The sequence below is a fragment of the Monodelphis domestica genome, chromosome 1, assembly GCF_027887165.1.
Source record: "Monodelphis domestica isolate mMonDom1 chromosome 1, mMonDom1.pri, whole genome shotgun sequence".
Classification (NCBI taxonomy): domain Eukaryota; kingdom Metazoa; phylum Chordata; class Mammalia; order Didelphimorphia; family Didelphidae; genus Monodelphis; species Monodelphis domestica.
This window is the reverse complement of record NC_077227.1, coordinates 72,214,462-72,230,742: the sequence shown is the minus strand read 5'-3', so window position 1 is coordinate 72,230,742 and position 16,281 is coordinate 72,214,462. Positions and strand designations below refer to the sequence as shown.

The 16,281-nt window shown below is 36.9% G+C and overlaps 1 protein-coding gene across 1 annotated transcript in view; it reads left to right on the top strand.

Moving 5' to 3' along the window:
* The first annotated feature begins 3,673 nt into the window (after positions 1-3,673).
* The window catches only part of LOC107650799 (inaD-like protein), a 71,009-nt gene continuing 58,401 nt past the window's right edge, over positions 3,674-16,281 (top strand). Inside the window, exons 1-2 of the mRNA XM_056815408.1 lie at positions 3,674-3,818; positions 4,256-4,371. Coding sequence (XP_056671386.1) covers positions 4,286-4,371 — 86 coding nt within the window. The 5' untranslated portion in view covers positions 3,674-3,818; positions 4,256-4,285. The remainder of the gene's footprint in view (positions 3,819-4,255; positions 4,372-16,281) is intronic.

Sequence of the window (16,281 nt, the reverse complement as noted above, 5' to 3'; positions counted from 1 at the left end):
CAAGGATCCACTTATCTTGAGAATTTCCTAAGCTTGTTGGTAGAAATTGTCTAACTCTGCCTTCAAAGGGATTGAGAGTGATGCCAGATTATCATCTTTCAGTAAAATAAAGTTGATGGTAAGGAAAGAACAGATTTAGGGGATGGGCAATAATATGAAAAGTATGTTTTTTCTAAGACTTTCCATAATTGCTTTTTGCAATTTTCAATCATGGGAAAGCTCAGAATTATCTTCAAGTATTGGCAAAGAAATATAAAAAGGTCAAAGATATGATATTCCAGGGTTTGTGCCTTCTTACTAGCTAGAAAATCAACAACAACAAAAAAAACTTACAAGAGAATTATAAATAGTAGACTAGATCAAGTGTAGCTATCTTGTCTGCCAGGCCAGTATGGGAATATAGGATTCCTGGAAGGGGATGTATGATCTAAAAGCAGGTATCATTTCTTCTATCAATTTTTCTCTAATAGAAATTATATATGTATATGTATATTCTTTTACAGTGTGAGGAACATGGAATTATGTATAGCATGATAGCACATGTACAACCTATGTCATATTACCTGCTGTTTTGGGGAAGATGGAAGGGTGGGAGGGAGAAAAAAAGGATTGAAAAATGTCATAAAACAATTACTAAAAATTGTATATACATGTAATCTAGAAAAAATATAAAAATTAATAATAACATTAAAATCAGGTTTAAAGCAGCAGGAATACAGGTCAATAACTAATAATTTTATTTAGTTGAACTCTGCTGCTACTCCACTTCTATCTTTTATCTTTTGTTATGTTTATTAGACTTTTGACTAACATTTTGACTGTATTGGACTAACTTCCAATGGCTCATAGAATCCTTTCATTGTTTTTGTTGTTGAATCTTTTCAGTTGGGTCTGAATCTTTGTGACCCTATTTGAGATTTTCTTGGCAAAGATACTGGAATGGTTTGCCATTTCCTTCACCACATTTTATAGATGAAGAACTGAGGCAAACAAGGTTAAATGATTTGCCCAGGGTCACAAAGCTAGTAAGTGTTTGAGGCCAGATTTGAACTCAGGAAAATGAGTATACCTGATTCCAAGCCCAACACACCATCAACTGCACCACACCACCTAGCTATCCTAAATAATGCCTCTAGCTTGCCATGCTATAATGTTCATCTATATGAAAGCAGTCCCTGGCTCCACAGTTAATGCTTTTGAACCAGGTTAGCTATATATGACAAGTTGCCTTTTAGTAGTCGAGTAAGCAACTTTCTGACACTCTGTAAGTCAACTTTTCTGGTCTAGGAAATAACATTTTTTCACAGGCTGGGATACATCCAGGTGAGCATGGAAAAGAATACTTCCTTCCTTCCTTCCTTCCTTCCTTCCTTCCTTCCTTCCTTCCTTCCTTCCTTCCTTCCATACTTCTCTTCTTCTTCTTCTTCTTCTTCTTCTTCTTCTTCTTCTTCTTCTTCTTCTTCTTCTTCTTCTTCTTCTTCTTCTTCTTCTTCTTCTTCTTCTTCTTCTTCTTCTTCTTCTTCTTCTTCTTCTTCTTCTTCTTCTTCTTCTTCTTCTTCTTCTTCTTCTTCTTCTTCTTCTTCTTCTTCTTCTTCTTCTTCTTCTTCTTCTTCTTCTTCTTCTTCTTCTTCTTCTTCTTCTTCTTCTTCTTCTTCTTCTTCTTCTTCTTCTTCTTCTTCTTCTTCTTCTTCTTCTTCTTCTTCTTCTTCTTCTTCTTCTTCTTCTTCTTCTTCTTCTTCTTCTTCTTCTTCTTCTTCTTCTTCTTCTTCTTCTTCTTCTTCTTCTTCTTCTTCTTCTTCTTCTTCTTCTTCTTCTTCTTCTCCTCTCTGTCTCTGTCTCTCTGTCTCTGTCTCTCTATCTCTCTGTCTCTGTCTCTGTCTCTCTGTCTGTCTGTGTCTCTTTCCCACCCCATCTCTAGACCTGGCATGTTATCTTCTGTGCCTCCTGGCAGCCCCAGATGACCTGCATTTCAAATTGATTGAACCCCTTCATCCTTCTGGGTTTGAGTTTCTTCATCTGTAAAATGAGGGAGTTGGCCTAAATTACTTGCTATATCACTTCCCATTCTAGATCTATAATATGGTCATACTACAATCTGTTAAGCTTCTGGTCAGTCCTAGAAGATGAAAATGAGAGAGTAGAAACCATCAACATAATTTCTGATTCTTTGTTTAGTAATTCTTACTTTTTTCTAATCTGGTACTTAAGGAAAACATTTTTCACATTTATACAATGTTTGAAGGTTTATAGACACCTTTAGATGCATTATTTTATTGGCTCCTCACGACAACCTGGGAAGGAAGGTACATTATTCAATACCCTCCTTCTCTTTTATTGGACCTATGATTTCAATGATGGAGGGAAACCCTAGAGAGGAAACTCCTTCTCCCAATGTAGTTTAGATTTTTTCTTCAATTTCTAGCCTATGATTGATGAGTTAGATGATTTACTTAAGTATCAGTCAATCAGTATTTATCAGAGATAGGACTTGAATCTAGGTCTTCCTGACTCAGAAGCCAGTTGTCTCTACTAATATTAAGCAGAAGAAACTCTAAGACTCTAAGCCATGAATGTTTGTTGATTGCCCCTGGTGACATAGGTCTATTTTAGACTTGAAGAGACTGCAGAGTATGGATTATACAAGATATCCCCCAGAAGTAGGCTATTTCCTTTTTTAATAGAGTTATTAATCTGTTAGCTAACAATTGTGATTGATTTTTTAAAATTGCAAAATACCTTTTGTTGTTCATTTGTTTCAGTTGTGTCAGACTCTTTATGATCCCATTTGAAGTATTCTTGGTAAAGATATTGGAGTGATTTGCTATTTCCTTCTCTTATTTTACAGATGAATAACTGAGGCAAACAGGGTGAAGTGACTTGTTCAGGGTCACAGCTAGTCTGAGGCTAGGTCTATCCACTACTGTACCATATAGATGCTTATAAAATACATTACCCACATTATTTCACCTCAGCCTAACAGTAGCCTTATGGGGTATGTGTTGACATAATCTTTTTTGACTAGTTCTATGATCTTAAAAATTCTCCTTATGAGGAATTTCCTCTGCCAATGCAGTCAGTCACCTCTTTGCCACTTATCATGTTGGGAAGTTGCCCATTGCTCTTAGAGGAAAAGAGATTTGTCTAGGCTCATACAGCTAGTTTATGACAAAAGGCAGGACCTGAACCTATGTCATGATTCAAAAATGGTCTCTCTATGTGTATGCATGATGATATATGCTGAATCATTCCCATTTTAGGATAAGAGAATTAAGACTCAGAAAAGTTGATAATCTTATTCTTAGTCATGGATCCAGTAGATGTGACAGGCAGGGTTATTGATACCCTCCTGTGCTGTGATAATATCAGTCTCTGGGGAGAAGAGGTCCACTCTCGACAAACCCAGAGCATATCAATCTCACTCCAATCCTCAGGTCAGCTGGAAGGTACAGTCCAGATTTTCTCTCTTCCAGTTCTCAAACAGACACATTGAAGTTTTGAGGCTGAGTCAAAAGGACTATTTTTACTCAGGGGAACTGAAGCTCTCCAGAATCAAAGACCTCAGATTTCAGAGATTCTCTATCAAAAGAGCTCACTGTTAAAATTGTTCTTTCCTGGCACTCCTATTGAGTGACGTACCCTTGCTGAAACCTTCCATGCCAGCCTGCCCAATCACAGATCTTGGATCAATGACCCACTTCCAGTCTGTCCCTTTTGGATAAGAATCCCAATCCCAGTGAAAACAGTAATCAGCCTGAACCTACCATGGATTTAACTCCTCTGCTATAACTGCAAAGCTAATATCTACCTAAGAAGGGATGGTACGTTATTTTTGGGTTGGGGAAATGAGACTCACAAGTATTGAACAGCTAGAGAATGATTGTGTGATGTGATAGACTAGACTGTGTAGCTCTTGGTCTCCTCTGTGCTTTGAGAATATAAGTGGCTAATTGACCCAGAGGTGATGGGGCAGGAGGCAGGGGGATCAGCCTTGGTAGGAAGCAAAGCTAGTTGTTCTAGCCCTAAGATTAAGAGCAGAAAGTTTGGTGGAGGATATGGGATGGAGTTTCTAATTACTCTGGGTGGACCAAGCCCTTTTTTGGGGGAGGGTGCTGTGCATTCTGTCAGAGAGCATTGACACTTCACCATTCTGAGCCACCAGACATGGGATCCACTGAGGGACTTGGGACTAGAGATGTAGGACACTGGGAAAGGACTTCAGCCAGTAGAGGCACATAATACAGACTATCTTTTCCAGATTGACCTTTAGCCAAAGGGAGGCAGGGCAATGGAGTCCTCTGTAACAGCTACATCAACCAGCCGCCGAGGTATACGTTACAGATCGCTGGATGAACTGAGTCTTTACCAAGAATTGTAAGTGATATTTAGGGAATGCCCTCTGGGGTCTTTGAAATGCTACTGTTTACTTGCTTGAATTAGTATGTAGCTACTATGTTTATTTTTAAATGGTACACAAAACAACATTCAGTACATTGTATTCCATAGCCTTGAAAGACTATGTGCATGTATGTGACCATAGTATTGTGGGAAAAATATTGGCAACCCTATAGGATGCCCTGGACTAGGGTTTCAATTTCCCAAGTGTCTACAGTTTCTTTTGGGGAGATGGTTGGGGAGCTTGAGGCGGGTGATACATAGAGCAATTAATGGAAGTAATTCAGAGTAAGGCCAACAACATTGCATCAGTGGGTAGATGGAGAACATGGGAAATGATAAACTAATCAGATAAAGTAGATATTCTGGTGGGGATAATCTTGTGAGTTCTGCAAGAAAGGAGAAGGGAAAGAAAAGGGAGGAGAACAGGCATTTATTGAGTGCCGAATATTTGCAAACACTTTGCTAGATGTTTTACAAATATTATCTCATGTAATTCTCACAAAACCCTAGGATGAAGGTGCTATTATTATCCCCAATTTTTGTCCTTATTTGGAAATTGAGACAGACGGAGGTTCAAATAATTTGCTGAAGATCACATGGCTACAATGCACCTGAGGATAGATTTGAACACAGGCCCAAATTCTCTATCTATTATGCATCGAAGTTGGGTATTTTATGCAGGAATGGGGGCAATCAGACTTGCTCTACCTCCTTGACAAGATCATTAGGAGGAGGTCCCTTTTTATTTTGGACCCACCTCTTGATTTCTTTGAAATAAGAGATTCCCAATGAGAGGAATCCTTGTAAAAACACAGAAAAAGTACCTGCATTGTAGCTTATAGGTTTAGAGAATTGCCTGGGGGAATTGGGGAGTTTAATGGCCTCTAAAGCCTGATTCAAACAGCTAACTTGAATCTAGTTTTCCTGTCTCCATAAGCCATCTCTTTGGCTTTAAGAAATTACGAAAATGTTACAATCTTATTTACTGATTCTGATACCTTCTCATGGTATAAGTTGACTCTGGGTTCTCAAAGGTTCTCTTAGAAAACAACCAAATCTATCAGATTCTACTTTTAACTAGTTTTTTAACTAAAAAGTTAAGTTAAAAAGACTGTTTATATAGTCTGTGACAACAAAATATGTCCTCTCTGAAGGTCAGGCTAACAAAGTCTAACAAGGAGTTTGGCCTCATGATGGTGTATTCATTGGCTATGGGAGCCTTTGAACAGATAATAAAACAGGCTTCTTCATCTCATGTGGTCCTCTTCTAAAGCAATCAGTAGTAAGAAAAGATGCTAAAATTAATCACACGATGTTTTGGAGTATGTGCAAACATTAATTCAAATGTCAGATCTTTGTCCAATGACATAGTTGACATAATTTTGGAGGCACTCAACTACATTCCCATTAATATTTGATAGAAATAACATCAGAAGACCCAATGAATTTAAAGCAAAATGATATGATGGCTTACATGTTTTCTTTGCAAAGGGTAAAAATCGAATTGGGTGAGTCAGTTTCATTATAGACTCAGTAAGAAATATTATATCTGGACTATCTGGACTGGATTATAAAATCACAGCTCTAGAGCTCTAAGGGATGTATGTAAGCAAATAGATCACCATGAAGCGAATTGTGGCCCATATATTAACATATTCTGCACCAGATGAAATTTTAGAGAAATTCTAGAGGGAATTTGTTAATGTTGACTTGGTGACCTCCATGTGAAGACTGGGAAAGGAAAGGTCAGAGCATATTGTAAAATAGAATTCAGAATTAAGAATTAAAAATGAAAACTTGTTATTATTTAGAAACTTCATGTATTTATATCACAAATGCTTTCTTTAGAAAATGAAGAACATTGCATATTTTTACAAAAATGATTCTTAGAGAGAAAAAAAAACAACCACTCCAGAATTAGTAATCTTCATGAAGTCAAGCTGTCAACCTGTTATAACAAATGTCAAAATCAACAACCTTTTAAAGGAAAGGATAGAGTAGACAAGGAGATACTATTGGCATAATTACTACAGTGTTAACTCCATTTATTCAAACAAGTTAATTCTGAAAGGTGGAAAACAATAAGGGTAAAGGACATGGGCTTTGTTTAGTATTTCTAGGAGCATTTGACATTTATATATTCACCATCATGAGGGAGGGAGGCAAAAGAGCTCAGAAAACAATTGATTATCTTTGACAAACAAAAGGTGCATTGCAGCTAAAGGCTTCAAAGGTTAAGAATATGAACTTATTTGTAAAATTTTCTGGTGGAAGTGATAACTAGTCAAAAATAATGGGGAGGAAAAAGAGCCTGAAAAAAATGTTTGGCTTGAGACCCTTAAACCAGAACCTTAAACCATTTTAAGAACACTTACAGATTAAACTGGAAAATGGACAACAAATAGACACATCATGGAACAGATTTATTGATCTAAACTGTGAGAGTACTTCATGAGCGTCTGAATTACTCATTGAAATTAGTGTCTCATCATACATGATAAAAGAATGACATATCAATATAGTCATTAGTGTATTGGGCATTGAGTCAGGAGGACCATGGATCAAAGTCTGCCAACAATACTAGCTTTGAGATTATGGGCTGTGATTTTCCTTAAATTTTCTGAGCTTCAGTTTTCTTACTTGTGAAATAAGGATAATAAGTAAAGAATTATTCACAATTTATCAAGTGCTGCTATGTGTTAGGAAGAGGAGATAAAGCCAAAAAGGGGAAATAATTCCAGCCTTCAAGGACTTGAATATAAACTATTAAAAACAAAATATAAACTATTAAAAACAAAAAATGAATATAAACTATTAAAAACAAAATAGGATCAAAATAAATAGAATGTAATTTTTGAGAAGTAATCAATAACAACTGGGGGAATCAGGAAAGGTCCTTCATTACTTTCATAAAGTTGCCATTTGACTCAGAAGAAGACTCATAAGAAAATGTTTGTAAAGGACTTGGCAAAACTTAAAGCACTATATACATATCAGCTATTATTGGGAGCAAATAAGAAAACATATGTGAAAATATTTTGCAAACCTTAAAGTGCTATTAACATGTCAACTGTTATTAATGATCACATTTGGACTTTAATACCTTAGTATTAGATGTGTCCTCCATCAGGAAATGTAAATGACATTTAAGAGAGAGTAGGAAAGAGCAACTGGACCTGCTCAGGTCTACAGAGGAGAAACCAGCACTTGAAGTGACATTTAAAAATATATCCTGGGATTGATTTTTAAACTTTTTATGATTTCATTAACTTAAATACCAGCAAACTTGAACGTTACTATATACAACACCCCCCAAGAATACCATATGAAAAGATGAATCTCTAATATATACTTGCTTTAAAAAAAGATATATCAGGACAACTAGGTGGCTCAATGGATAGAGAACCAGACCTGGAGAAAGGAGGATGTGGGTTCAAATTTGGGTTCAGATACTTCCTAGCTATGTGACCTTGGGCAAGTCACTTAACTCCAATTGCCTAGCCCTTATCCCTCTTCTGCCTTAGAACTCATACTTGGTAAGGATTCCAAGATAGAAGGTAAGGGTTAAAAAAAAGGGTATATTAAATTGAGCAATAGTAATTCCAGTTCTGCCCTTCTTGTCTTTGTTTTTTTCTGAACCTCCTTCTACTCTATTCTGTGTATTTTTATTGTTTTATTTTAAACCCTTATTCTTTGCCTTAAAATTGATATCGTGTATTGGTTCCAAGGCAGAAGAATTGTAAGGTCTAGGCAATGGGGCTTAAGTGACTTGTCCAGGGTCATACAGCTAGGAAGTATCTGAACATAAATTTGAACCCATAACTTTCCATCTCTAGGTCTGGCTCTCAATCCACTGAACCACCCAGGTGCCCCCATATTCTGTGTATTTTTAATTGTTCATTTATATTTCTATTGTCCATTTCTCATTTTTGATTTTTGATATATTTTTTAAAATGACAGCGTAAACTCAATTGTTTATCATGTATTTTCTCATTACTATCCTTTCTTCTTGTTTATTATAAATTTGGATCCTAGTTCTGATGAGTCAGTGATCCAGCTGAGCCCAGATAGCCAATTCATGGATAACCCCTCATGGCAATAAGAAGTCTTTTCTTTAATGTTAAAATGTAGTCAATTTTATTCTTTGTGTTGTCATTTGCTGCTTTCCATATCTAGTACACAAAAATTCTTCTTTGGGAAAAACATGTTCATGATATAAAAGTATGAAGCCTTTACATAATTTACATGTTTTTAGCTATCTTAATTTCTTTTTCCAGAATAGTATTTTTCCATATAGTTCATCCTTAGCTTTTTCTTTAATTAATGAAGTCATTAATTATCAGAATGTATGATGACTTGATTTGAAAGGTCTTGCCAGGTTCTTCATAGAATTTCTACACCATTTTATCTCTAGCAAAAGGTGTTAGTGCAGAAGCCTCAATTCTTTGCATGGAAGTTGTTTTGAAAATATTTATCATTATACTTCAATAAGCAGAAGAAATAATATTTCTTCTCATGTTGGGGTATATAATAAAAAATGAAAACAATATCCATTTCCAAACACTATTTTGGCCTCTCAAAGGAGTGCCTACAAGTCACCCTTTCCATTCAATTGTAGTTTCCTTCTTCCAGTTTTATTTTGTGAACTCTAGGTAATGTCCCTATATTTCCCTACCAAAAAGGGGATAATGTCAACAACCTCCAGGGTATCATATCTATATCTCCTGGGCTGATTGAAGCAGGACTTTTCTTCTAGTTCTTTTACCTTGTTACAGAGGGTAGCACATAAGAAAAGTGCCAGGCTGAAGAGTGTGTGGAACTGATCCCCTTGACGTGGGAGGGGCCCCAGGAGTTGGGATTCTGGAGGAGGAAAAGACTCTGGCTGGTAGAGGAGTTGGTCTCTCAGTCAGGAGAAGCTGAAGAGAGAAGGTTGAAAAAGACTTTCTCCTGAAGGTTACCCACTTTTTCCTGCTCATGACTGGAAATATTTCCCCCCAACATTTCCCAATTGAAAAGACTATTGAAGAGGAAATCTGAGAAAGACATTTTAAATCTCTGTCTGGCTTTACTTCAGCTTCTGTTGTCCTGAGTCTGAACTGTGGCCAAGGGGCCAAACCCAGGGTGAGTCAACCTGACTTTCCTTCAGGGGGCTCAGGCTGCCAAGGCTTGAGTTCCCCCCAAACAGGAGGAGGGAAAGAAAAGGGTTTAGATAGAGACAGGGACCCCCTTTTCCCCACTTCCCTCTCCCATTCTTTCCCTGCTAATTATTCTTTGTATTACCCTGATTGAGTTGACATTAAAATAGTTATCTTTTCCCCAAGCTGTGTGTGAGTGAACAAATCAAGTGGAGACCCTTTGGGTCTCAAATAGTGGAGGGAGGACAAGAGGGACAAGAGTGAATCTGGGAGAGCAGCCTTAGCTAAGGAGAGAAGGCAGAATAGGGAAAATCTTCAAACCCCCTCTCCTCTCTCTGAGTCAACCCTAAACATCAGTCATCTCCTCTGAACCCTGCTTTGAGAAGGGAGGTCTCCACTCTTTCCCCCTCTCTATACTGAAAGTCTTAACCCCTCTAATACAAATAAACAACCTCTCGAATACAACCCCACTATCTCCATTTTCTCTTTTTTCTCTCTCACTTACCTGGGGTAAGTGAATTTACTGACTTCTGGGGTACCATATACTATAACTAAGAGAAATGAGAGATTAGCTCTTGATCTTGGAGGCTTATATCAGGTTTTGTTTCAGTTATTCCCTTAGAAGCTCAGCTATAATGAACAATAGGGTAATTAGATGTCACAGTAGTTAGAGTAGACATGGCATCAGGAAGATTCAAGTTCAAATCCTATTTTAGATGCAATTTATGGAAATTAGGCAAATATCTCCTTTTTTCTGTCTCAACTGTGGCTCAGCATATAGAATAATAGGATTATTCATGGTTTGAGGGTTCACATAAAGAGTCCTCTTAATAAAAATGTTCATACATCCCCTAGGAATGGGTGTGCTGTTAAATGTTTGACAATTGTGCTCCAGAATAAAAGTCACACACTTTAAAATTTAACCTGTATTACTAACATTTTCTCCATCACTTTTAAAAGTCGAAACAATCCACCAAACAATAAATCAAGCCATCACTTGTAGCTGACATATAGACTGAAAATTGAACAATCTGTAGCCTTTGGGAGCAGGCTTCAGCACAAGCCTGACCCCGAGTAAAAATAGTTCTCTAGGACATTAAAAAGTAGTTCACAGGAAGATAAAAATGGGTAAAAGTCACCAGTGAGGCTGCTTAAGCAATGCACAAGGCAGTTGCCTGGGATTCCAAGAACTCTCTATGAGTGTCTTGAACATGATTTAAATACTTCTTCTCCAAAGGGCCCATAGCTGCATCCCAAATCATCTATCTGAGGGCAAAGTAACTCAAATTGCCCCAGGTCAACTCCATAGCTTATTTCCATAGCAGATGTCTCTTCTCCCCTTCTCCCATGCCCCACCTTGGTTATTGTGGTAATGTGGAGAATTAAGGAAAGATCCTATAATTGCACCAGTTTCCTGGACCACAATAAACTCTAACTCTATTTCCTCATTTGTAAAATGGGGATAATAATAGCATGTACCTCGCAGGGGTGTTGTGAAGAACAAATGAGATGTAAAGCACTTTGCCAACCTTAAACTGCTTTAATGTTAGTTGTTTTTTATTGTAGTTATTGTTATTATACAGAAGAAAATGGCTCCTAAAGTATGTCCCCGGGTGCTCTCCTTAAAACATCAAATCAGGACTGAGGCTTAAAGATTATGTGAAATATAAAACCTCCTCAGAGCAGCCCTTGGGCAACATTTAGTCATACTCAGCAAAAACATGAAAAAAATGAACTCTTTATGCAAATGAGCCAAGATTAAGAAAAAAGCCCACAAATGCACAGGGAAAGATCTGTGTAACAGATGTATAAAGCTCTAGTGGAAAAAAAAATCTTTATTTGCTGATGGAAGGGAGGGGAAAAAGGAGAGAGAAGACTGCTCAATTTCTTTTCAGCACAGCCAATTGACAAAAGGTCTATTACTGTTTGTTCCTGTTATTCTCCCTCAGTAAGCCAGTTCAACTCTACACTTTCCTCTTCTTTTGCATCCCTGATGCCTGTATCATATTGCGGACTATCTCTAATCAAGTCTCAGTCTCAGATCACTCCCACCAACTTCTTCGTTCACTTCTACAATGTACTATTCAGTGAAGGTAGAGAAGATCTTGTATTGTTCTGAATGAGTGTGCTAAAAATTTATGTTACATAGCCTCAACTAATCTCACTATTGCTGGGCAATCCTGCTATACCTCACTGATTAACTTGCTGTCCTACATAGCTTCTCTTTCAAACTTTTTCATTCATCCTTAAACCTTTCATGGCTTCCCCTTCCACCATACTCTCATTTGAGAATCTAGCCTCAAATTTACTGAGAAAAAATGAAACAATTCATTGAGAGCTCCTTTCCTTTCCCTTTCTCCAAATTGCACATCATTCAGATGCTTTTGGCTACTGTCTTACAATACCTCTAACTTACATTAAAAGATGGCCTTTATCCTCACCCAGGCAAATGCTTCTAGCTACACAAGTCATCCCATTCCTGCAGATTGACCTCTCTGTCCTCCTCACTCTCTGACTTATCTTCAATTTCTCTGTCAATTGGCTGCTTCCCTACTGCCTATAGACTTGTCTATATCTCTCCCAACCTAAAAAAAATCCCTTGATTCTTCTGTCTCTGATGATTATCATTACATATCTTTCTTATCATTTATATATAAATTCCTTTGCAAGGCTTTTTACAAGTGCCTCCACTTATTCTCTTCTTACACTCTTCTTTAATTGTCAACTAGTTGGCTTCTCCAAAGTTATTAATGATCTTTTAATTGTCAGATCTGATGGCCTTTTCTCAATTTTCACCCTTGACCTTTTTGAAGCCTTTGACACTACCAATCATGCTCTTCTGCTTAATACTCTTTAGATTTTCAAGATAGTACTTTTTCCTGGCTCTCATTGTACCTATCTGACCATTCTTCATTTTCTTTCCTTGGATCTATATTTGGGTAATACCTATTAATCACAGGTGTACCATAAGACTATGTTCTGTGCCCACTTCATATCTCCCTATATACTATTTCAGTTTGTGAGCTCATCAGCTTCTATGGATTCAATTATAATTTATGCTGATGGTTTTCTAATCTACTTCTTTAGTCCTTAACCCATCACCCCCAGTCTTACATCTCCAATTGCCTATTAGAAATCTCAGACTAGATATATTGTAGACATCTTAAACTCCAAATATCCAAAATTGAATTCATTTTCTTTCCCTCAAACTCATCCCTTCTACACTTCCCTATTATTATAGAGGGCATCACCATCCAATCCCTTAGGCTAAGAAACTGGATGTTATCCTTGATTCTTCATTATCTGGTACCACCCTCTCTCTCCAACGTCTGTTACGATGGTCTATTGATTTCACCCACCGTTGCAACATCTCTAGAATATACTCCATTTTCTTCTTTGATACTGCCAACACCATGTTGTAGGTCCTCATCACACCTGGACTATTTCAAGATCCTGTTGGTAGGTCTTCCTGTTTCTAATTTTCTCCCCCTGTCTAGTCCATCCTCTGCTTTACTATCAGAATGACTGTCCTAAAGCACAGGTCCAACCATTTCACCCTCCAATTCAATGAACTTCAACAGTTCCCTATCATCTACAGGATGAAAGCTAAAATCTTCTCTGTTTAAAAACTTCATATCATTGTTGCCCCATATTATTTTCAGTCTTCTCATAATTTACATCTCCAATGTATTTTTTGATTCAGTGACAATGACTTTCTTGCTGTTCCTTTAACAATTAACTCTATTTTTCAGTCCATTGAATTTCCTAGGTTATTTTCCATGAATAGAATGCTTTCCCTTCTCATTTCTACCTCTTTGCTTCTCAGGACTTCTTCAAGTCTTAGCTCAAATTCTACCTTATGCAAGAACCTTTTTTAAAAATCCCTCTTAATTCTAATACTTTCTCTCCATTGATTATTTCCTGTCTATGCTATCTATAGTCTTTTATATAGCCTTTAGTTGTTTGTATGTGTTAAAGTTAAATTAAAAACTCTGGTTCTTAGTTTCCATAGAGTTTATTAACATTTGCTTGAATAAAGAAGGCAGATAGACAGAAATTAATGTCTATTTCTAATCTAACCACATGTCTCTCCACATGGCTATCTCTCTCAGTCATGGTCTCCTCTACTGTCCTCTACTGTCACTGTCCAAGGAAATAGAGACAGTCTACTTCCTTGTCTTGAACCTTTTAACCTTTCCCTTTCCTTCTGGGTCAGAACTCGGTCAATTTCAGATCCCTTATGTAGGCCACAGTCTTGTGACCTACTCTGGGTTGAACTCAAGTGATGTATACTCACATGACGTAAAGCTAGCTGTCCGGGGGACACAGGTAAGAGCCAAGGAGATGTCCTTTTCACAATCCCCCCCCTTTGATTCTTTGGGAGAACAGCCTGCTAAAATATCCTCCCTTGGAGTTTCTAGGAGATTAACATGGTAGGTCTCTCCAATGAATCATTCCACATATGTAGCTAATTCCTCTAATGCTTCCCTTACTAGAGGTATATAAAACATTGCACTTTACAAAGAGGGAATTACAACAATTGGGGGATAAGAAGGAAAGAAAAGAGAAATAGAAAGTAAACAAAAAATGATTGATAGAGGCATTGACAAAAAGCCAATTAGGGGGCACTCTTCTTTGGCATAAGAATTTATATTCAGAATAAATTATATGCTCAACCCCCTTCACTTCAGTTCATTATGTCCCAAAGTTCATGCTGGTTCTTTTGATATAGTGTGTAGTTTCTGCAGGCATCCTTATGGCACCTTTTCCAAAAGATCCCTTTTCTTGATTTAGGGTCTTGGTGATTTTCTTTTCCTAAAATTTCTTTAAAAGATTTTAAACCTTGGATTTTGGGATAATTATACTTAATCAAGTTTTTACATATGTCTGCTCTATTAGATTATGAGCTCCTTGAGAGTAGGGAATGCCTTTTGCCTTTCTTTCTGTACTCAACCCTTAGCAAAGGGCCTGGCATATAATAGAGACTTAATAAGTGCTCAATGATTGACTGACTAACATCTTAGAGTGCTGCTTTCTGTTGGTTCATTTTTTTTTTGCCCATAGTGTACCTCTGTTCTTATTTAGATAGTCTTTCCTCTCTCCATTCACTTGTCTTTTGGTGACCCCACATTCCTTCTAGCTACCATACCTCCTCTTGATCCCTTCTTTATTTCTACCCCCTTACTCCCAGGAGCTAACAAATTCATTAAAAAGTATTAATTTTGGGGCAGCTGGATGACTCAGTGGATTGAGAGCCAGGCCTAGAGATGAGAGATCCTAGGTTCAAATCTGACCTCAGATACTTTCCAGCTGTGTGACCTTGGGCAAGTCACTTGACCCCCATTGCCTAGCCCTTACCACTCCTCTGCCTTGGAACCAATACACAGTATTGATTCTAAGACAGAAGGCAAAGTTTTAAAAATATTAATTTATTATTTACTTTTAAGTTTCATAGGTAAAAAATTTTGAGTTTTGAATTATTTCCCTCCTTCCAGTTCCTTCCCTACCTATTAATAAGGCAAATAATATATCAAATATATCAATGATACATGAAAAATCATGCAAAATACATGTCTATGTTAGTTTTTAATCATCTTGCAAAAAAGCAAGAAAAATAAAATAAAAAATATACTTCAATCCATTCACAATTCATCAGCTTTCTCTTTGGAGGTGAATAGCATTTTTCATGAATTGCCTTAGATCTTTGCATTAATCAGAGATGCCAAGTCTTTAACAGATGATCATCATTACAAAATTGCTGTTACTGTGTACATTATTCTCCTGGTTTTGCTTGCTTCACTTTGTATTACTTCAAATGTCTTCCCAGGTCTTTACGAAACTGTTCTGCTAGTCATTTCTTATATCACGATTGTATTCCACCACAATCATATATAAGAAGTTATTTAGTAAATCCCTAATTGGTGGATATTATCAGATTATTTCCTAATCTTGCGTTTGGTGCTATGGTTTATAGCAAGAATGTCAAGATTTATATGATTCACAGCAATATATACATTCATTGGTGACTAGAGATCTTACATTTTGATGACCAATTGTCATTTAGTGAACAAACTGATACTCTAAAGAATGTGTGTTTCTTAGCATCCTCTGTTCCAATTCCCATAATTTTCTTTGTTTCATGGACTGTATTGGCTAATAGAGAAACAAATAAACTAATAAATAATTCGTCATATGTGGCCAGCTTATTGGCAATGTACTTCCCTGTGATTATCTGGGCCAACTCTTTAGAAAATACTCAGGATATTCCTGAATCCTTATTCAAAGATATGCCAGAATGGTAGATCTTGTCATAGTTTATACTTCATTGGCACAGCCTTAAAACCCAGCCTTACCTCTATACCATATTGAGATATCAGAGTAAGAGTTAATAAGGGAAAATGAAAATGATGTCAACATCGACAGTAATTATTTAAATTTAGAAGTTAAAACACTGTAAACTAACAAGTTACAAATGATATAAAAACAAACAAACCTAGAAAGTACCTTAGTCAGCAAATATTTGACTTAGTTGAGAAATAGGGAGATGGCTGCCAAAGGCAACACTAGATTAGAATATAAATTTGTATCTAAAATCTCATGAAAAAGGATGGTAGTCAATTATGAGTAGTTCTATCTCATAAAGCAGAGAGAAGTAGTGGAGGCTAAAACCAGTTAAAATAAGTTTGGCAAGATATCAACAAGGCAGAGAAATAAAGAGAAGTATCACACAGAAGGCAATGGAAAAAATAGC